The sequence below is a fragment of the Harpia harpyja genome, chromosome 11 (genome assembly GCF_026419915.1).
Source record: "Harpia harpyja isolate bHarHar1 chromosome 11, bHarHar1 primary haplotype, whole genome shotgun sequence".
In the NCBI taxonomy this organism is placed as follows: Eukaryota; Metazoa; Chordata; class Aves; order Accipitriformes; family Accipitridae; genus Harpia; species Harpia harpyja.
In genome coordinates this window covers 8,427,085-8,450,977 of record NC_068950.1, presented here as the reverse complement: position 1 = coordinate 8,450,977, position 23,893 = coordinate 8,427,085, and the positions used below count along the sequence as shown (strand labels likewise).

Sequence of the window (23,893 nt, the reverse complement as noted above, 5' to 3'; positions counted from 1 at the left end):
GGGCCAGGAGCATAGAAGTAGAAAAGCCGCAAAGGTCTTAATTGTTCAGACTCTACCCTTTATCACTGTATCTCTTAAAACTGGTTAAGAAAAACAGGAAAGCAACTTCAAACCTATTTCTTTCATCTCCCCCATATTTTAATGTCTTCTAGCTATTTCCTAAAACAGTGGTCTTTTCACATGATATCCTCTCAAGAACATAGGTTACAGTTTCTTTTACTTCCTTCATATTAAAAAACTGGCATATGAAGATGCAGATGTTTGTAAAGCCAGTAGTATTCCTTAAAGGCTTCACAGTCTCTGCTTGCTTTATAAGGAAGAGAAGAAAATCAGGGACTAACATTTTCCCTCTGTTACATCAGTGTAAATCCAGAGTGTCTTTGAAGTAAAGTCAGTGAACTGACCCCAGCTGAATGAGAGCCCAGCTTAACTCTTTCCTGTTCCCATTCACAAAACACATTTCTTGTTAATATTAAGGGCACAGTTCTTATTTGGTAATTAGTATTAGGCTCTAATCAGATAAAACAAGCTATTTCATTAAAACAGACCCTACATCAGTTTGTCTCCACTACTGTATGAAAACAATCCCAGACTTGCAGTGCAGAAAGCATCCCAATAAAAACAGGGCAGAAACAGGCACATACAGACTGATACTTTAATAGTTTAACAGATGAGAGAGAGAGATTCCTAATGATTAGGAAGTTACAAATGCCATTCCACTTTAAAGAAAGAGAGATAAGATCCTGGGAGTCACAGGCCACTTAGCTTAACCTCTGTGGTTTCAAAACTACTAAAACTGCCTGTGCAGGAAGCAGTGGAAAGTTACTTACAGACACAAGGGCTTAGAGATGACGACTCAGGCATTCAAACAAATCTCCCCGTGCTTTATGAATTTACCTGATGTTTTTTGAAGATAATATAGTGACAAATGATAAAAGGAATAGAATTGACACATCTAGATTTCTAACAGACATTTGATGAGGTGCTACAGAGATTCATTTAGAAGATAATACCTCATGGGAAAGTGACTGAATACAACACAACAGACTGTAAATGAAAAATACTAGCCATGATCAGACTACATTTTAGCAGCATAAGATAGCTGTACATGGCTATATTCTAATTGTATACATGTGTATACAGTATGTGAAAGAGTATTACTTGACAAGCAATCTGGCACAGATTGATATTACTGTCTTTCAGCATGTTCAGCAAGACATGAGTGCTCTGTGATATCATATGGATGTAAAATGACCAATGAAGAGGAAGGAAAGTTGAAACAGCTATTATTAACACTTGTGTTGAGTCTTCCTATCTCACTACCTATTCTGTATTTTTCACAGAAAAGAAATGAGGGAGAACATTATCACTTTTATACCTGCAGCACTCCAGATCAAAATCAATTTAAGTGACTATGTATTTTAAACAGTCAGGTTTGGTTAAAACTTATTTGAAAGCAGAGAGTCTTAAAAATAACCTCTATCTTTACATTAATAAAGCAAGCACTACAGTTTAACTCTGAGGCTAGAGCGACCACTACTTAAGTGTCTTCAATCAAGAGTGCTAACATTCAAACCATAACACCGAGTTATGGCTCACGTGAATTTATAGGAAAATGAAAGCACATGGATAGCATCAGCTGCATATAATATGATTACACAGTTAAAGGACATCTGTTGTTATGTACATTTCAACATAAATTAGGGTTATGTACTTTCAGAGTAAGAGAGACACTGAGCTCATGAAGGTAACTTCAGAGATTCTACCAAGTTTTTCATGTAGGTTTAAATTACTATGCAAGAGATGTTGGTCTATCATTGCAATAAGGAACTCATCTTGCCATCAGTGAACTCAAGAACTATTATGGCTGAGGTGGGACTTGTACTGAGCTTCGGCCATCAGTGCAGGTCATTTCTAAAATTATCAAATTGAAATACAAGCATTTAATTTCTGACTGCACAAAGATTTGTATTTTTCTTAATTTCTGACTAAGTAATTCTCTGTCCTTCAGAGCCTCCAAATGCCTACTCCAATTGGTACAATAATCTGTAGCCTTTTCAAAGGAATATTATGTCCCCTCTGGCCACATCTCAAAAGTATAAATCTAGCAGACTTCAGAAGCACACTATTACTGGCACTTGTCAGAAGGAACCTGAGAAGTGAATCTGTATTTTGAATATAATCACCTACTCTCATACCTTTAAAAAACAAAAGCACTTTTCAAACATCTGCAGAACATATCATTGGAAATCTGCCTCTCCTTCCCGGTCAAATATCAATTCCAACACAAAAAAATCTTTGTTCAAATAACACTAAGCCTGTAACACAAATGATTAAAAACCAGGAAACTCAGTGTTACGGGTGCCACTCCATCTCTAGAGCTCACACTGTTGGGAAAAGAAATGGCCCTATGAAATAAGCAAACGTTTATTATTAAGACCTGTAAGGGGGAGACTACAACAGGCATGCTGGCACATCTTTAACTTAGGAAGCCTGAAGGAGACAATGTAATAAAAGACCCTGGTACCGTACAACACATGGCTTACACTGCTAACCTCGTAGGTCTAGTAGAGCAAGATAAAGCTACAGGATTCAAAAAGGGAAAAGCATACCACTAAAAAAAGCAAGTTGCTGTGGCTGACATATGTAATCAAAAGTAAAAGAAAAAGAATCCTTAAGTTCCGATACCCTCTGAAAATAATTTTTGAAATGCTACGGAGATCTTGCACAATTATTTTCTCACAGCAACTACAAGTAAAGCTTATGGGTTTTAGTGGTTTTGTTTTTCTTATTACTATTCCTGCAAATTCATCCAGAGTGACAGAGTTTTGTGACTCATGCTTCATAGCAAAGGACTGGACACTTATGTGGAAAATAAAAACCCACAGACTCAAATCCAGCAATTAAAAACAAAATCAATGCGCACAGTCATCCAGGAGTTTGAAAAGGATACAAAACCACAAGTTTGAGAGCATAAGCAAACTCCTAGTTATGAAGAGTTATGAAGACATTTATCCGGTGGGCAAATTATTTCATGATTTTCTCCTGCAGTTTTTTTTGAACCTTCCTCTGAAACAGCTGGCAATATTGGACTAGATACATCAGGGCCTTAATCCAGTATGGCAACTTCTATTTTCTCAATAACTATAAAATCTTTACAGAAAGAGAGAGACAGAGCCAATTCCACTTGAGATCCCACAGAACTGTGCCATTATGCCCTACTAGTAGGATTAAGCAAAATGATGAGAAATGTCTTTTTTTCTTTAGAAAATGTAGTAGGGTTAATCTCAAATAAGAACATGACTTTTTAAGAATAATTTTGGTGTTTCTTTAACTTCTTCAAATTGTCAAGTAATAAAACTTTTTCGTATGAGGAACTAAAAATATTTACAGACAAGATTGACATGCTTCACTGGATACACGATGGCAAAAATCATACAAACAGATTAGCTGAAAGTCATGGAATGATTGCCTCTGCTAAGGAACCTACAAGTTTGATATGGCTCAATTGAAGTCTTTCATCAAGATCTGCAGTAAAAATTCCATTACAGAACTAACTCATGAGGCAGAACAAAATTCAGCATCAAATCCCATAGCTGTAAATTTAACAGGGATGACAAAAGGTTTGTGTTTGCAAAGCGAACAAGCTGTGGACACAAGAAATAGGTGTGAAGAACAAGGCTGAGCCACCTTTATTCAAATCAGTTGTCATGGTTGATTAGCGCTCTGAGATAGGTCTACTGATATTTCTGAAGACCTGTAACACTTCCTAAGATCATGGATATACAGTACCCAATCCATCATTAACATCCTAAAAAGGACAAGCCCATCCCTGGGGTGAGCATGCATCAGTGCTGGTCCCAGTGACACAAAAGGGTAACTGTCCCACTGGTTTGAGTCAGCAGTTTCTCTCTACAGCCCCAGGTCAAGCTCCTGTTCCAAACACAGAGGTAGCAATCCCAGTCCTGAATACTAATATATGCTGCCTTACCTGCATTGTAGTAGAGGTCAGGTCTTTCCAGAATATCCCCTTCATGGATGTAGGGCTCAATGCGATCATCACCATACAGATACTGCTCACTGTCATCCATCTGCCGACTCTCCACCATCTCCAGCCACTGAGAGTTGTGCCACCGAAATTTCTCGCTCTGGATTTTTTTAGCCCATTCCTCATCATATTCCTGTTAAAAATCACCACACAATATTTCAGGATGAGGTATAGACAAAGCTGTTTGGTTTAACAGGAAATAGCAGAGGAATTTAATGTCAGCAAAAGATGTAAATTTCAGGGCTCAGTGACTTAAATCCTCTATTCAGTTTGCAGAGTATTTTGAGCAAAGGAATGATTTTGCAAGCTTTAGGCGTTATTCTGTTTTTGTACATGCAGCAGTACAATCTTCCCTTCATGGTTTGTAACTTTACACCATCCAGAAAAAATTCCTGCTTTGAGCAGGGAAGTTCCATCATCACAGTCTCCTCATTTGGTTTATCAAGAAGAGCCAATTACTGCCAATTTTCAGGGAGGTTTCAGTAATTAATTACTAACACTGTCCAAATACCCTGGATGTCCTCATTAGATGAGCATTCACTAGGACAACTAGTCACTAGAAAATACAACACAAAAGGTTGTGATAAAACCAATAAATCTTAATTTCATGAGCTCCAATAAGACAGGATTTAATTTTCAACTTCTTGTCAAATTCTATAATGGCTTTCTATGCTTAATATTGAATACCCACAAAAATGGTACACAACATTCGTAATAAAGAGAATATGAGAATTTGAGATACAAAACTAAAATCTGAGAAGAACTTCTCCAGAAAGCTGAGAAAAACAGGATATAGGTTCCAGCCTCTATGGAAACAAAATGCACACATGAAATTTCAATGTGGATTATAGCTTAATTGCAGTCAAGTGATGATCACATAGATATTCAATATAGAAGGAAGTGACATAGTCTATGATCATTGCAATCAGCTGTTTCGAAGGCTCTTTCTAAACAGACCAGACTATGTGGGCTGCTGATTACCACTGAGGGAACACAGACCTATGGATAACACTCAGTTTCACAATACTGCTGGAAAGATAGGGCACAGCTAACTATAGGAAACTCATCAACATATGAAATCTGCAGATGTTATCCATTTGGAAAGATTCACAAATAATGCAGTGTGGTTGGTACTTTTTTAATGAAAGGACTGTGAACAAGAATAACATTCATAACCAAAGTGTTTCTACTTGTGGGAAGAAATATCCTCATGAAACAGGTCCCATTCACTGTCTTCTAACCTAACTACAAAGGAGAGAAAAATTGAAAAGAATTTCTTAACTCTCATGTTGGTTAACACATGATCTAGGCAGACTTTCCTTGGAGATCTAGCTGCAGTAGTTTAAGGTTTTTAAAATCTGTTTTACTTAGCCCTGAAGGGGATGAAAATTGTTCACACAATTAGCAACAATGCCTTGGCTGTGAAAGTGGTAATTTCTTAAACTGCTCCAACTAGACATGCAGAAGTAGATCTGTACATAACCAGAGATCAAAAAATAGCAGTAAAGACAGAGTGAGGTGGCTTAGTAGCTCAGATTAAACTTCAGAAACCCCTATAGACTGAACTTGAGCTTTTAAACTGATTTAATATTCAACCCACTTTGACTCCACTGCTATTAACCCAACATAGGTAACACACTCTCTACCCTGTGCCTTTTCCACCCTTCTGACTGGTCAATAACACAAAAACCAGCTGGCCCTGTCATTCTGGCAGAGCATTCCCTGACATTGACAACGAATATCTAGAGCATCCAAGATTTCATGGGGAATCATATAGCATTGTGCAACCACAAACCCTTACTCTATGGCAGTAGATTTTTAAACTTTGTTTTACTTGGAGAAATGGCAAGTTTGTTTCTCTTGGCTTAAAGCAGAATGTAAACTCCCTTCTTACGGGACATCCATCCAAGTACCTGCAGATCTGGGGCTCTGATCAGTCTGTGGCATTATTCTAAATTTCTCCAATTCTACCTCTGGTCAACGCTAATTACTAGACCTTTCTAATTCATCTCTGCACCATCCTGGCACACAAGTGGTCCTGTTCAAAACCTGGTCTCCTGCATAACTTCCATACACAGAGCAGGTATCACCTCTAGGATCTATAGATATTCTCAGTGCCTAGTGGCCTCAAGCAAAATTCCAGGTTTCTGTCAGCCATACAGTAATGCATCAACCTTAGGGAGGGAGAAAAAACACCAAAACAAAACACCCAAACCACCAAAACCCAAACACACATCTGTGTCTCATACTGTTTGGAAAAAGAACGTCTCATGCTATTTCTGCCTCTTGATCTTTTCCCCCACTTCCACTCTTGATCAAAAGGAAAGGCAGGAAAGGCGAGAAATAACAGCACAAAACAACAGTTCCCCTTGGAAAAAGCAAGCTCGTCAGTGAGATTTATACAATGACCAGTAAAAAAAAAAAACCAAACAAAAAAAACCCCAAAAACGGAAGGGCATAACTTTCAATGATGACATCTGACCAGCATCTTGGAAACATCTCCTTTGCTACATCTGCCAGAGCTAAACTGTGGGCTATCTATTATGTCAGCCTCCAGCAGTTGTGAATTACTTACAAGCTTTAGAGAAACACCTTGTAACTGCCAGAAATCATACTGCAGTCTTAAGAAAACTATTCCCAGAAATCATGATTGCAAAGAAGTGGGGGAAAATAAACAAATTTAACAAACAGCAAATTAGACTAATCTGTGGGAAAGCTGAATCCTTTTTACATTACCTTGTTTACCTTTAGAAGTTCTCAAAAGCAGAAAGGCCAGCAGCTAAATTACCTAATTCACATTTACCATAAATGCACTTTGAAGACATTTTAATCTTCCCAAAGTTACAACCCCAAATGAATCCCACTTGCCCGACATTGCTGTTCCATTCCACACCACTGTCTGAACATCCGTCACAAACAGACATGAACTTCTTATATCCTTCTAAAAAAATCAGTTAACACTTCTCAGATCCTAACTGATTTTTTCTTTAGACAACAACAGGGCAATACTCCTATGCATTCTACATTTCCCATCCTATATTAAGAGGCCTAAAACTCCAAGGTATTTTACCTCAATCAGTTCGCTAAATTTTGGATTAGCAACTGAATGGCAAATAAGGAGATGTAAGATTGAGCATATCTGCACATTACTTAAAAAAATCACAAGTTATCCATTCAAGCAGTTTGGCTACTTTGTTACATTTGTACTTTGCATTTCACTATGAATGTGCAACAAGAACAAAGAAGTCACTGCACCAGAATCGGATCAATGATCAGTTCTGTCAAGAGTTTCATTCTGGCAGCAATCCTAGGAAAGGATGATTTGCAATAATCTAGAACAATTTACATAACCTCAGCACAAAAAAGTTCATTTAAGTACTGCTAGATCAGGAATATGTCTGTACATTTTCCACAGAAATGTGCAGAAACACCACTGGGTAAATGATTAATGGAATAACATCAGAATGGAAGAAAAGCTGTAAATGCAGGACTACAGCCAAAAGGCACAAAGAAACCAAATTAAAGAAGTTTAGAGAAAAACAATTCTCTAAAACACAGCAAGTCTTCCAGTAATTATATTTTGAGCTATTAAAAACATTTTTTGTTTTTGTTTTTTTTTTTTAATTTTTTTATTTTGTGTAGTGAGGTTTTTGTTTTGTTTTGGTTTTGGTTGGGTTTTGTTTTTTTAAACACATGAAGCACACCTTCTTTACTAAGGAATTCCTGCAAAAATTAAACCAGAAAACTAAACATCATAGAGATACAAACATGGCTTTGTGCCCTTCAGTCCTTTTAAATGTTAGGCTACTAGAAAAGCAGCAGGTAGGGGAATGAGAAGAAGGTGGACAGAATGTGCCTATTTTCCAACCCCCTGCCCCCCTCCAAATACTGTATGTTCAGAAACATAAAATGAGGAATCCTGAAGGTTGATTTTATTCTCTTTGGAGCTCCCTGACATCACTGTTTTTAACATTCGGTTTCCATAAATCCAGAAGTGTCATAGAAGATGTATGGTTCAACTCTGCAAGGAATGTGCCATCCTTTTTGAAGTTCTACTTCCAACTTTGTTTACTACTGAACCATTGAAATATTATGAAGCGTTAACTGGCCTATTATCAGAGCATGTCTGTTCCCTATCAGGGGTCCCCTTTGTCACTGGCTTCCGTCACACCTTGTATCTGATTAACACACTATAGGATAACATAGAGCTACACAGATCTGCTTTGTGTTCTCTCACAGCTGATGAAAAACAGATTTTCCTTTTCACTTTAATGTGGTTGCCCTTTAATTGGGTCTGTAATAGGGTTCATTTGAAGTGATTCCTCATACTAAACTAAAACTGCTATACAGTAAGTAGAATGCTCATTATGTTCAAGGCTGTACTTGGTGATATGTTACATTCTTCATTATTTAACCATCCCTAAAACACAGTTTACAGGAAAGGTTAAATTAACCATTTATTAAGAAAGAAAAGATTTATCTTGTCTAGCTATCCAAAAGTTAGGCATGCCATTTGAACTATGTGCCTCTATAAACCAGAGAAACAGATGTTATAGATCACCTTCTGCAGGTGTCTATGACACCTATCTTAGGGTAAGTACCACCGGAGGGCAATTCATTCACAGGCCAAAAAAAATCCTCCTACCACTTACACCTGTGCTACCCACAGTCACTTCTTTGCAATCAAGTTCATCACTAAATACATTCTGATTGGAAGCTAATAGAAACCTGTCATATGAAAGGCAAGGCAGAGAAAGAGTAAACATTCATGCCCCCTAAATTCAGGTGCCTATATAAAATGTACACCATCCATAGGTTCCTATATTGTCAATAGCAGAAGAGAGATACTTTTTTTTTTCCTTTGGAGGAATGTAAGGTATCTCATTGGCAAGCTGTTATAGAAGTAACAGAGATCAGTGGTTTGGCTCACCTTCCTAGCCTTACAACTCCAAAGAGCAAGTACCAATGCTAAAAGGAAATCTGTCCAAGGTACGTTTATGTGAAGACAGAAACAATCAGGACATGCCTGCCCTATCTAATGCTGCCTGCAGTGCAGTTATTCTTCTAGTCCAGGTAGAGCCTTTCCTGCCAGGTGCATGCTCTTTGCCACAAAAAGCTACCAGCACCAAAGCAGACTGATTGCAAATTTAACAATGCAGAAGTTGATCAGTGAAAACATATGTCAACAGTTCAGCCTGCAGCCCCACACCCTAGCTGCTCTTCTGCCCACCTCTCTGTATTCATGACTGTTACAGGATAACAGGGGAACAAGAGACACCAGAGAAAGGGGGAAGTCTTGACAAGGGGAGAACCTTTTTTCCTGGAGTGACTACAGCACTCGTCATGGAAAAAGGACACCAAGCTGGAGTCAAAGGTTATCTATTTTCAGAGTACACTGCCTATTCAAATAAAGGCCACACCAAATCCCTGTGGTCTGCTCTTCCTTGATTCTAAGAGAGCTGGCCAACATCTTGCACAGCTAGCCCCAAATCCCAGAGCACTGAGAGTTCACAACACGTTCTTGCTTCTTATGTGAAATTCCAGCATTCCCAACATGGAGGATTTGTGTCAGGACACTTAGCTAACATGGAAAGATGCAAGCTGTTCATTAACACAGCTTTCCATATGAAGCAAATGTTATTTGGCATTCATTACAAATACTTGGGGCAAAGAATGAGAGCTGGAAAACACCTTCGGCATGAGGCCCTTCTTAAATCACATGGACAATGCTGTAGCTATCTAGAAGATGTTTTACTTCTGCAGGAAGCATAATGAATGATCCACTCTTGGAAAGAGAAACAAGATGGTACAGCAGGCCTGGATTCAAAGCTGTAAAAACACTAAATAGGAAAGTGGGGGGAAATGGGGTAAGGGGAAGGCTCAGACTAAACAGTCCAAGGATCTGGTTATGATTAATTAAATATCCTTCGAATAAATGAGGAAAATTATTTAACTGCAATAAGTCTGAGCTAGGAGCAGAAAAAGAATGAGAAACCTGAGAGATTAATAACCCCCTCAGCTCTTGATAATATTGTCTGAGGTGAACAGAGTAAAACCATCTTGAGTAAGCTGACATTTCTTTCCACAAGCTTTGAGTTGCAGGTGTCCAGGCTTCTGAGGAAGAGGGAACTTAATTTGCTGGAGACTCCTATACCAGCTGTTGATTCCAGGCTTTCAGGTGAGCCAGGACACCTGTCCCACTTTAGGTGTACAAGTACACTAAACTAGCTGCTTGGTGTCAAGACTCAGCACGACACAAGACTGAAGCATTCCTAAATTATCAACACAGACTTTCTTTTTAACAAAAGGGATATCTTGCATCTACCAGTGCAAAGCTGAGACTCCCCAGCACATACTATGCTAAAGCAGCACATCTGTTTCAGTTCATCAATGGCAGAGTCCAGCCAAGCTATATTAAACAAATCATCACTAGTGTAACATTTCCATAATTTCTGTGACAATTACTTTACTACGGAAAGTGTATCTCCCCTAAGGCTTATAAGGCATCTGATTTTCTTCAGTATTATTTCAATCACACTATATAGAGCTTATTGATGAGTGAAAGAAGCATTTGTCTCCCTGAGAAGAAATTACTTTCAAATCTCTATTCTCCAACATTTAGTTTCTGATTTCCAACATCAGAGGAACTAATCCTGTCAGCATATATAGAACAGCAAGACTGAAAATTTAAGTTTTTCTTCTTGTGGATTTAGCACAGATAAGAAGTTTCACCAATCTTAGAGACTACTTCTGTTCAGACACCTCCAAAGGCGCTGAGTGTGTAAAACTGCCACACAAACAAACACCTCAGTGTTTACAGGCTGCTTTACCATATCCTCTGAGCTGAACGGCAAAACACCTATCAAGATCTGAGGTTCTGATAACTTAATGTTTCACATCTTCTCCCATCACCATCTGGAATGTGTTGTCATTTTTGCCTGTGATTTTTGGTACTAGGAGACAAAGTGCAACCAGCTTACAACATTGCCAAGAAAGCAATCAATTAATGGTTCTCTCTGTCTTCCAGACAAGAGGGCATATTGTGCTTCCTGTTCCCCATGGGGGCATGGTGTTAGTTATGGTTTATGCAACTTAAAACCCAACAGCTAGATAATAAAGCTCAAAAGACCCTTGCAGAAAGGGAACTCTCCTAACTTACCAGTGAACACCATTCTAAGTGTGGCACTGCTCCACAACCAAAGAAAAAAAAATAGTTTACCACCACACAAACTACTCTCAGTACATGCTTGATCTCTTTCTCCCCTACCCCCAATAACAGCAGTACCATATAATTTCCTCCCTTTATTCTTCCTCAAGGCTCTAGAAGTCCTGTCCAATGCTTCTTGCAAGGTAAGAAGCCTTTCCCTTCCATTATCATAGCACTCATTTACTCATGGCTAGCATAAAATTACCTCTTCTTAGGAAGAAAAAAAAAAAGCCAAGTACATTTTACTCAAATGTTAATATTGAATATGAAGCTATGTCTTAATGTATTTATTCTTCTAGATTCTATAGATGTTGCTTAATAATATTACCGACATCATTTTTCAGTAACCAGATAGTAGTATGTACTATGTTGTAAAGCTCCCCAACATGAACAAATCCAACGCCTGAGACACTTAGAAATTGCACTGGCCCCAAGATAAAACAAGCGTTGGAAGCACTTGGATTGTCTGGCCTCACCCAGAATCTAAAAATCTTTCTACTGTTTCCACTGGAGATGTCCCTGGAAATAATTGATCTTGGTAAGCTGAACATAGTGCCCGTCATAAGTAAGTACTAAGTGCAAATTCATCTTAGTTGAAAACTTGCCCTCAATGAATGTCAACAGCAACTCTGCCACTAACTGCCTGCCACAATTTTCATTCCATACCTCCACAAAGCAAAACCAGAGCCAGATAAAAAGAATTCCAACACAGAAAATAATATTCATCTAAAAAAAGTAGTAAAAAGACATAAATTAGAAGGCATTACTAATGAGTATAACAGAAAAAAGACAAAAGAGACTATAGTATTGTGCAGCGTAAGTTAGGTCTTACACTACGCTAAACCTTTCAGAGAACAAGCTGCAATATGCATAATTCAACTGAAGAAACTAAGCAGATGATAGGAAAAGCATTAAGGTAGTCAAAGGCACTACTCTTCACTCATAGTTAAGTTCTCTTTGGCTATAAGATTTAATTTCATGACAGCTACTCTACATCCAAAAGGATGTACAGTCTGTACAATCCTAAGACACTACAAAATGCTGAGATTTCTTTTTATCAATAGAAGTCAATTCAATTAAACAGGCCAGGAGGAATTTTAACAAGGAAATGCAACTTTTAAGTGGAATCAGTTTCACAGTGTCTTTACTTCATTGAAGAATACCCTAGAAAATATTAATGCTTCTAGAGTCAGGGATCCCCAGAAGCAGATTATACATGCTATAAGAGCTGATAAAGCAATAGCACTCCATAATTTAGTATTCTTTCTTTTTTCCAGGTTAGCAGCTTAATACAAAACAACTGTCCCAAAAGTTTATTGTGATCAATGGATAGCTGCACAAATGAAGTCATGTAGCTAAAGAAAACCTATTGTCATGGTTTAACCCCAGCCAGCAACTAAGCACCACGCAGCTGCTCAGTCACTCCCGTCCCCCACCCAGTGGGATGGGGGAGAAAAAAAATCGGGAAAAGTAGTAAAACTCGTGGATTGAGATAAGAACGGTTTAAGAGAACAGAAAAGAAGAAACTAGTAATGATAATGATAACACTAATAAAATGACAACAGTAATAATAAAAGGATTGGAATATACAAATGATGCACAGTGCAATTGCTCACCACCCGCCGATCAACACCCAGTGAGTCCCCACGCGGCAATCCCCCCAGTTTCTATACTAGATGTGACATCACATGGTATGGAATACACCATTGGCCAGTTTGGGTCAGGTGCCCTGCCTGTGTCCTGTGCCAACTTCTTGTGCCCCTCCAGCTTTCTCGCTGGCTGGGCATGAGAAGCTGAAAAATCCTTGACATTAGTCTAAACGTTACTTAGCAACAATGGAAAACATCAGTGTTATCAACATTCTTCTCATACCTAGCTCAAAAACATAGCATTATACCAGCTACTAGGAAGACAATTAACTCTATCCCAGCTGAAACCAGGACACCTATCCAACAGTTGAGGACAATATTAAAGAGTTCAATATTAAACTAACTGTCCCCCCAGCAGAAAACAACCAGCTTCAGGATCACCACCCACATTTTCTTTTTGAAACAAATATTGGCATCAGGCGATGTAGAAAAGCTGAATAAAAGCTGCTGGGTAACAAAAGCCATTTGTTTGGAGAACTAAGAAATAATGAAATGTAGTGTGATTATTTAAGTATAAAAGCACTCTTTAAAAGTGTCTGTAGTGTAAAGCTAACTAGTATGAATTTTCAAAGTATATATGCACTTTTTTGAAGTCTGGTACACAGCCTAGATTAAAAATTGTCATTGTCCCATGAAAATTTATCTTTTACCTATGTGATTAGAAAGTTGCACGTGAAAAATATCCTCAATTTACAAGTTATTGCTACTTAGTTATTTTAGAATTCTCATGTAAAGAGGTTCTTGAAGGACAGATGATGAAAAAAAAAATCAGACCTACCGCTATAATATCCAGAGTGTTGTCACAAACTTTGCGAATCTCAGCATTTTTATCATGCATCAGGTCTATAAGATAAGCTGGAGCCTCTGGAAAGAAACTGTTAAGGAAAAAAGTTTTGGGTTTTTTTTTTTTTTTTTTTTTTTTTTTTTACAGCCTAGGCTTCTTCCAACTGCAAATTTCATTAAGTACCATAGTCAGGAATTTTCCATCACATGTGAAGTTCAGCAGCCTTCTCTCAACCACTTTTTTTTTTTTTTTAAAATCACATTAAGATACCCAAACGTTCTTCAAAATTGCTGAAGAAAAATTACATGCCCCTTAAAGAAAATACATTCTGATCTGTTACAGGAAATCCATGCACCTAACGTGTTAGTCCAAAAGGCAAAGATTCTGTGGAATGGTTTAATCTTTTGAGACTGTTACTTTTGTAATCTTTAGGGAGTTGTCTTGTTTTAAAAAAAGGTTTCCAATGTATTTGTCTCAAAAACATTGAAGATAATCTACTGTGCACGTGATAGCACTAATACTAGTCTTGTTCAATTTGAGTGAGAAAAGCATTGTTCAAATGATGGTGCTTTATCATTACAGATATAAAAAGAGATGCAATTAAGTTTTTTGTTTTTTTTTTAAAGCTAGCTACCCAGGAGTCCAAACACAAGACAAAGAACAACATCCCAAATGGCTTCTTGGATATTCCACAGAACTTAAAGGAAAAAGGACATTAAGAAGTAGTCCTTGTATTGTTAGCAAAGTAATCACTAATCTGTTATCCCTACAAGGGCTCCATTCAACCTCTTCCTTATGTTTCAATAAAATTTAACATTCAGTTAAGGCCCACAAAGACAACTAGTGCCTCTTTCCACGGTTTTTGGATCATCTGAATGAGCTCAACATCAGCAGTGATTGAAAGAATAAGTAGTAAAGACTGAATAAGAGTTATAAGTACCATACAAAAAAATTGAACAGATCCATGACATGAGGCAACCAAAGAACAGATTCAGTAATCAGGTAAAAAAAGGAGAACAGAAATCAAAGTCTCCATAGCAGAAAGAAGATGGCAGACTTATGCCAAACAAAGTTCAAAGAACAATTAGGTGGATGAAAAACACAGAGCAGGCATTATTTATGTTGTCTAGACCGATATAAGAAAGAATGTTATTATTTTAATGCACACAACTTCAGACTATGCAACATATACGTATAATGCTGCAGTGCAAGAAGTTTGTCTATACTCTATGTAAGTTTTTCTATGGACTATGATTTTAACTATGATCTGCAAAACAAATCCATACAGTAATTCAGATCGGATAAAAACTAATGGGTCATGTCCAGTGATCCCCCTCCCTGTTTCAAAGCAAACTAACTTTTAATCTTTACTAATAATCTTGCAGTCCCTTTACATGCTGAGGCTGCTTGGATTTTCTTCTTCAGCTGAAATAAACCATTTACAAAGAAACCTCTGAGATCAGGAGGTTTAGATCAGGAGGTTTATGCAAGAGAAATATAGGCCAAACATCAGTGATGGCAAATTAAGTGCTGTAACTCTAGTTGTTTAAAAAGATACGTGTTTCCTTGATAATGACATCTCTGGTGGCTTGGTGGAAGACCATCTGATAAAATACATAGATGATCTGGCAGACAAACTCATCATCTTCCTGCTGAGCTGCAAGGAAAAAAAACCACCACAATTTCAGATCTCACAACTAGAAGCTCTTGATGCTTAGAGAAAGCCCAGTTCTTACATGTCAGCCAGACAGTTCAGTGGCATGCGTGAGATTTCATCTCCTGACAATACAAAATGAGTGTTTTCTTCCCTGCTCCAGTCAAGTAGAAAGACCACAGATTGAAGCAAGAGTTGTGGAGGTATGGGAAAAATCAAATCTATTAGACTACTAGTCTCTCTATCAATAACGGAGGAATTGCTCTTCCTTTCATATACAAAACACCTACCTCCGCCTCACAAGAGAAAATGAATGGTGCATTTGTTACAGCACAGCTATGTCAACTAAATGTCTCTGAAAAACAAGACCTAAAGTAAAACATGGCAATATACCATTTAGAAGCTCAATGAGTGCAGGGATGATCCCAGATTTAGCCAGCAGAGCAGCGCAAGAGTCATCCATAGAAACTGTTCCAATCATTATCACCACTTCTAAAACGAGGTCATCTTCTGCAGAACCTGGTAAGTCAAGACAAAGTATTACCTCCTAGAAATTCTTAATCTTGTGGCAGTTGCACATTTATCTAGATACAATTATGTTCTTCAGTGTTACGTTTCCCCAAACAATCACAAATTATAAAGGTAAACAGACTCTACTCTGAAAGAGCACTCTAAGTATTCTTCAGAAGAATCTACTTTGAAAAACTAACCAAACTTTGTACAGACCTGGTTTTAGCTTATCCTTGAGGTACGGAACCAGTTTGTACTCTTTCAGCACAAGTTCCCAGTCCAGATCTGGTAAGGTCAAATTTGCAAGTGTTCCCAGGCATTCAATCACAAATTCCTCTTCTTCATCATTTGATATTTGAGCTGCTAAATCACCAACATAGTCCTAAAGAAAATATAGCAACAAACATTACAGGTGAATAATTTGGGGTTCTGAGGAACTCACAACTTGGTCAAATCAAAACTAGTTCTCAAAAGAACGCTAAGGAGACTTTTCTCCTGAAATGAGGGCTAATAAGGCAGTTTCAATTTCAGTTGAAGAATAAGCCAAGAAAACATTTCAGCATTCTTCCTTTCCATCCTTTCACTTTCAAGAGATGTAGATCATTTGTTCAGATGTTCCAAAAGTAGCTACTACACACACAGTTTGAGAAAGCTGTTAGAAAATGAGAGAACGACAATAGCAAACACCATACTGCATTAGTGACAGTAATGGAGTCCTCAAATAACTACAAGATTTCTGGGGACACAAACAGGGGAATCATGCATTCTACTTACTAATTCCATACTGCTTTAAGACAATTTGATATTCAGTCCTCATTTTAACAGTACATTTAAAATTTCCACAATTAGGATGTTGTGTTTCCCACCCTACTTTTGAGAGGGCAGCTTTACATGATTAACTGAATATTAAGTATTCAAAATTTTAAAATATCCACTTATACAAAAGACTTTGCACAGTATAAAAAAAACCCTACTTTATTTTTCCCTCTAGCTCTGAAAGCAGAAATTTAGGATAACTGTTAATTATTATGATGTGCACCCCAGCATTGGGGGTTTTCAGGTTTTTTTGTTTGCTTGTTTTTGTGTGTTTGTTCTGGAACAGGGACTTATTGGATACTGCTTTAGATCTGTTTTCCCTGTAGTGAGGGATCCAAACACTGATCTACCAACCTTAGATCTACCAGCCTTATAAAACAAAACATAAATCAATCCATGACAGCCAAGAAAACTTAAACTGGACACCCTGTAAAGACAAAACAGCAGCTCTCCAAAGCCGTCTTTTCCAGTAGAAAGAATCAGAGATCACATTAGGTAACAGATAATACTTACAATAAACAGGCTTTTAGTTGGCCCATCATGTTGTGAAATATTCCTGATCATCTTCATTAACAATGGGTCCTTAAATTTCAAAGCCCGCTTCATTAGCATTTTCAAGCCATTTCCTGAAAAGAAACAAACACTTAGGAAATCCTCCAAATAAAAAAAATGAGGAAAGTACTGACTGATCAAAAATCAACACCACACACACAAAAAACCAGCTTTAACTTTTAAAAGTTTACAAGGAAAAAGTGAAGAATCTAGACAGGAACTATTTCTTCTTCCAAGTTTAAGTTGAAAAGAAAAGACCTGCTCTGTATAAATTCTATAGCTTCTCTAAAACAACTACTATGACCATATGTACTGATGGGACACTTAAAAAGTTAGATAAGTAACTAAATGCTTCAGGTGTGCTTATTTATTTATTCAGACCAAGAAAAGTTCTAGATCTAAATCATCATCCTATAATCAAGTGCAGTTAGTGGAGATGCAGCACAGCTGTTGGTGCTAGCTCAGAGACTTCTCTCCCCACTCCATGGAATAAATACATTCTTATGGTTTTTAAAGATTATTTACCAGTCATGTAGATCATGACATGGGAATACACATAACATACACTTGATTGCATAGGGCAAGTCCCACTGTTACCATTATGCTTCCAAAAGATCACCTTGCCTATCTAATAAGTGCTAATAGCTTGAATTTCCTTTGTACCTTTCATATAAAATTGGATCTCGCTACTCCCCCTTCTACAGAGCTATGCACAGAATTTTAAAGTGGAATTGCTGGCCATAGAATCCATTGATTGCAATTGTTCCTTTTAAAGTCTAGTAATTTATTATAGTAGTTTATAGTGAAAATTTTGAGCACAATTGAAAATTAGAGATACTGAATAATAATCTTCCATTTAAAGCTGCTAGTATGAAAATAATGAAACTTTAAAAGCAATTTAGAGAGCTACTGAACAAAATGCAGAACCCATCTATACCACGTAACAAAATACTAGAACCCAAAAGATGCTCAATTAAAAAAAATTGATGGAAAGATGCAACTAAACGACATCACTGTGTATTAAATTTGGTACTGGCTGGTGAAACGCCGATTAGCTGAAGATGGATTTTAGGCACCAGGCAGAACAATATCTTGATCTTCCCATACAGCCATAGCTTCCCACAGTAACATCATCAGTGTATTTTACAGAACTACATGCATAAGAGATGTGGGCATGTGCAGCTACTCAGTGTCACTCCTGCCACCAAGACCAATTTTGGGGAGGATATGGCCATTTGCTTGCCATCATTACCCAAATAGGTGCATTTTATTTTTTAAAAATACATATACATATATAAATAACTCAAATATACATAATTTATATATGTAAGCATATGTCTTGGTTTAATAGAAACCAATACAATAAACACTTACAGCTAATTTGTTTTACACACTCTGATCAGATCTGTTGTTACCTCAACCCTTTGTGCCCCACGTTGGGCACCAAGAGGGACTGTCATGGTTTAACCCCAGCCAGCAACTAAGCACCACAAAGCTGCTCGCTCGCTCACTCCTCCCCTGCCCCAGTTGGATGAGGAGGAGAATGGGGGGCGGGGGGGGAAGTAAAACTCATGGGTTGAGATAAGAACAGTTTAATAATTTAAATAAAATATTATAATAATAACAACAATAACAACAATAATAATAGTAATGAAAAGGAAGATAACGAGAGAGAAATAAAACCCAAGACAGACAAGTGACACACAATGCAATTAACTCACCACCCTGCTGATCAATGCCCAGTCAGTCCCTGAGCAGTGATCGGCCTCTCCTGGCCAACTCCCCCCAGTTTATATACTGAACATGACGTCCTATGGTACAGAATATCCCTTTGGCTGGTTCAGGTCAGCTGTCCTCGCTACGCTCCCTCCCAGCTTCTTGAGCACCTCCTCACTTGCAGAACATGGGAAACCAAAAAGTCCCTGACTTAGGATAAGCACTACTTAGCAACAACTAAAACATCAGTGTGTTATCAACATTATTCTCATACCAAATCCAAACCACAGCACTGTAGCAGCTACTAGGAAGAAAATTAACTCTATCCCAGCTACAACCAGGACAATATCTATAAAATTTTATATATATATATATATATATATATATATATATAAAAGTGGTGTCATCTCCAAGAAAACAGTAAAATCTCAGTACCCTTACCTTCACAGATAAGTTGTACGTTTCTTTTGTTAGCAGCAAGGTTAATACAGAAAGAAATAAGTTCCAGGTCAACTCGCTCATCAGGACATTCAAAAAGCATCTTCATTAACTGCCAAGAAACGCAAGCACACTTCAGCCATTCATCTTTCCAAAGCATTAGAAGACCAATGTTATGATGTCAACTACAGTAGCTTTTTCTTTTTTTTGAATTAATATTCAGCATTTCTACAGGAACAGTAAAGTTAAAAAGGTCAAGGGCACAAGATGTATAGTTCCATTATTTGGGGATAACAATGCTTATAAAGTGCCAAAAACGGCAGTCACTCATCACCTAAAATTAACTTGGGTTAGTTACATTTTATTGCTACCACTGATTTTTTTTATTGTTACTGGTTTGTTTTGTTTTTTTTTTAAAGTTGTGAATGGATAAATTTGGTTTGAAATTTTAGGTAGACTTAGTATAAGAAAAACCCCACAACTTAGTTCCACAGAAAGTCAGATTAATACCTGGTTGTTTAATAAAATTATGACTCTAAATGGATACTTAATTGCAGAATAATTCTACTACTATTTTGCTTTGAGATTACGCCATTGATAGGTAAATTAGCCGTGTCTGCAGCAACATGCTTTATCTTTGCTGTTTCCATTACTAGAGCTGAACACTGCCGTATACCAAAGACTTCTCAGTAGTAGTCGTATTCTTTAGGTAATGGGAGAGAACAACCTGGGTTAACATAAGTAGACAAGTGCCTATAATCCTGTTCCAACTCTTTAGTAAGTGTCAGTGAATTCCCAGATGATTCCTTAGGAATAATAACCTATGGATTGCCATAATTTTATATACCTGGCACCTGTATTGTCCATTACATCACAGGCTATCTAGTCTCATTTTGCTCAATATGAACATTTTTTGAAATGGCATATTGAATATATGAACATGACTCAAATCTGTTTCTTTTTCTCTGTTTCCAACCATGGCAGACAAGTTGCATGGCTTCCTCATTGAGGGGCTGCAGGACATCACCATATTTGCTCCTAAAACCTGCTCAGTCCATAAGACATGTCAAGATTATAATGCAAAGCAGCATGATGACAAGACTGAGATTACTGAAAGTAGAAACAACTGAACCTAAAGATAAGTGGGACATAAGATACAAAAATGTAGCTCAGTGTGTGTGGAAAAGGGGTGGGGGGAGAAGAAAGCAACAACTAATCATTAAATATTTGTGTGCTTGCCCCCTGGTGGAAAGACAGTTTGCAAAGCATTAAAAACTAGAGAAAGTGGGTGAACAACCCGGGGGGGGGGGGGGGGGGGGAGGGGAAGAACAATAGGATTGCAGGAATTTCACTCCAAAATATTTTACTACAGGAATTCTGTATGTTTATCTATTGGAATGACAGCCTGCTATCTCATAAATGGACCCAAATAAAGTAATAAAAAAATAATAAAAATTTATGTTACAGCATAGTTATTCATCTCTTTTTCTGGGACTTTCATGTACTGACTTAAAAGCTATCATTGATTTCTTCCTCCTTTTCTTAAAAAAGTAGAATCAGATTTCCTTAGGTTGTTTCAAGAACTTATAAAATCCCTAGTTTATTAAATCCGTAAGCCTGACAGTCACATAAGAGTGAATTAACCAGAGAAGAAAGTTGCCACTTAACAAGTGGAACATGAGCATTCAAAAATCACCCCCTGCAACTCTTCTGTTACAAAACCTTTAAAAACAGATTTTTAAAACCCTTCAAATAATTTGAAGGGAAACATTCTCATTACTTACACAATACAAAATCTGTGGAAATTAGATGTTTAACAAGATGGGATTACACTGTTAATTACTGAACTACTTCTCTATAAAAAGAAAAAATATATCCAGTTTCAATTAAAGCCATTCAAATTTTAAAATAATAGTTTCGTACGAGCTCCATGTTTCCCATTATGTCTTCATTTAATTTGATTGCTTCTTGTGCCACTTCAAAAGGAAGAGTAATTGCTGCCAAATAGGAAATATTAAAATTAAATTTGTTCTGCTTTTACTATGTCCATTGTCATCTTTTACTGATTTAACAGGAAGGCAGTAAAAAGACTGCAGCATGTGCAATGAAGAGGCAGTAGTGTTCAATCAGACAAGTCCCATATAGAGTATCAGATACCACAGACCAGGACTGAAATCACTGTGTCTAGACTCTCTGGCACCTGCCTTCACTTATTTACCAGTGACCAGAGGCCAACCCCCACAGCTCTCTGTTCACATACACCTCTGTCCAACCCCCTCCCCAAGCCCAGCTCAAACATCTTTGAATGATTATGCCAGAACTGCATGCCTCAGGAATCTCTCCTGACCGGCTACTCCCCAACTCTGCTGTTTGAAGTGATGCTCTGGTTTCTGAACTTCAGCAGATAATGGCGGACAGGAGCAAAGGGTGCTGTCAAGAGAGGACGTTTACCAGCATTAAGCTGAAAAGAAGCTTATAGATCAAAGAGGGGCCAAACAGGACAACCGTGGTGGAAAACATGTGGGTAGCTGCGGAGAACCTTGCACACTGCTCTGCGGTAAAATATTAAATATCACCATGACATCACTGCCTAACCATGCCCTTTGATTGGCCAGGTTATTACCAATAAAGGCTTTTATAAGCATCTGGATGGCATTTGCACCTATTTAAACAAAACACGCATTGCTGAGGTCTAAACAAGAATGAACTGTTAATACTGACTTTTAACTGTTACTAGAATAGCACCCACTAACTCCTGCAATCCACAAGGATGTTTACCTGGGACAGCACGCGCAAGCCCTTGTCAAGCACTTCGCCTCTTCAAAATGACAACAGGGGACTGATTTTCCAGTCACTTTCTACAATAGCTAAACATTCATTATTGAGTATTTGCCAGTTTAGAGGGACATCTTTCCTCCAAAGAAAACAAACCCACTGAAGGGCACACACTACTACTGAAAAGAAAATTTGGCTTTCCAGGGTAGAATCAGATGGCAGGGAGTCCTTTTAAAAAGGTCATTTTCTTCTCCTGATACCTTATCCACTTCCCCATGTTTTCTACCACCTCTGTCTTTCTTAGTAACTGTCCTAATTTTGAATATTCATAAATAAAATTTAAGCTCTGGTTGTCCCGCTTGTCTTTTTTGAACAGTCAGCAGATGTGATCTGTGAATAATTACACTGACCACCGAAACATCAATAGCCATAGTTATCCTTTGAATTTTGTAGTTCTAGCCAAAATCCAGTAAGGCAGAGGACTTGTTTCTTGCTCCACTAGTCTTTGGTTACAGCTCTGTAAGCACTAGTTTAAGCAGTCACTGCCTATCAGAACAATGATGTTCACCAAAGCTCGGAGTATGATATCACTGAAGTTTCCACAGCTCTCTACATTTGGCACTGAGGATCTAAAAGCCATGCCAGGATTCCCTGAAAGCACGTCATAAGCAAGCCCTGAATCACAGCGCATAAATTCTGGTTTGGCCGGTGACTGCTCAGAACAAAGCAGGTCCCTCATATTATGCAAATGCCTTAACATATAGTTGCTTCTTGTGGCAGAAAAGGCAGTCAGCAGGATGTTTACAAGACCATTTTGTAACACATACTAGTTATTTCCACCAGTTCTCCCCTCTCTATTCTCCAAAAATCCTCCTGTATTTGGAAAAACATCACCATTTTTGTCATGAGATAATGACCAGAAACATTCTGAAAACTTTCCATGGCAACTTCCCATTCTGGATGTATTTGATGTTAAAAACACATTTGGCAGGAAAGAAGATAACATGGTGCAATTCTGAAAAAGCTACTGGAGAGCTTTTACACTTATGCAATGCAGGCTTTCTCAACTCCAGCCTCATCAAGACTGAGAAAAAGATCAGTAAGAGAGGATTTGGTACTTGTTAAAAAAAAAAACCAAAAACAACCAACACAACAAACAACAAAACACACACACAAAAATACACACAAAACCCAAACCCCCATGATCTTGTGTCTGTGCTCAGATCAAAGACTATGACTGGAGACAAAGTGTTATGCAACAAACTGTAGCCTGAAAGATCAGTGAAGAGCCTTCCATAGTCTTCAAGTCTCCCCTGTTGTACATGCCTGCAGTTGGAAAAGGAATTGTCATGTAGCAACATAACACTGCTTGGCTGGTTTCCAGTTCATATCCTGTAATACTGAAGACGTTGAAATTTTGATACCCAATGGGATCAGAAAAGAATGCCTTCTAAAACTGTAAAGGAAATACTTTCCACAAGGTTCCCTAAGGATGTGCTGTGCACAGGCTTTATTCTCTTTCAAGCATTCCCAATCTTCTGTAGAAATTCATCAGGTCACCTATATTTTTACCGATTCATTGATGTAGCTCAACTGTTAGCAGCACCGACAGAGAATATGTCCCCTATCCTTTTTCTGGGGACCAATAAAAGACAGCAAGAACAGTCAGACTGCCCGATGAGTAGGCAGTTCACCACCGACTCAGCAGCATCGTGGTTGTTCCCACTTTCGCCTGTGGGTGTCA

The 23,893-nt window shown here is 37.9% G+C and overlaps 1 protein-coding gene across 4 annotated transcripts in view; it reads right to left on the bottom strand.

The window, feature by feature from the left end:
• Nucleotides 1-23,893, bottom strand: part of KIFAP3 (kinesin associated protein 3) — a 75,441-nt gene that overhangs the window by 22,617 nt on the left and 28,931 nt on the right. For all 4 annotated transcript variants that reach the window (XM_052801315.1, XM_052801316.1, XM_052801317.1 and 1 more), the window contains exons 12-18: nt 19,378-19,486; nt 17,182-17,294; nt 16,069-16,234; nt 15,736-15,861; nt 15,247-15,345; nt 13,683-13,768; nt 3,992-4,181 (exon numbers count right to left, since the gene is read on the bottom strand). In XM_052801315.1, the coding sequence (XP_052657275.1) occupies nt 3,992-4,181; nt 13,683-13,768; nt 15,247-15,345; nt 15,736-15,861; nt 16,069-16,234; nt 17,182-17,294; nt 19,378-19,486 (889 nt within the window). The remainder of the gene's footprint in view (nt 1-3,991; nt 4,182-13,682; nt 13,769-15,246; nt 15,346-15,735; nt 15,862-16,068; nt 16,235-17,181; nt 17,295-19,377; nt 19,487-23,893) is intronic.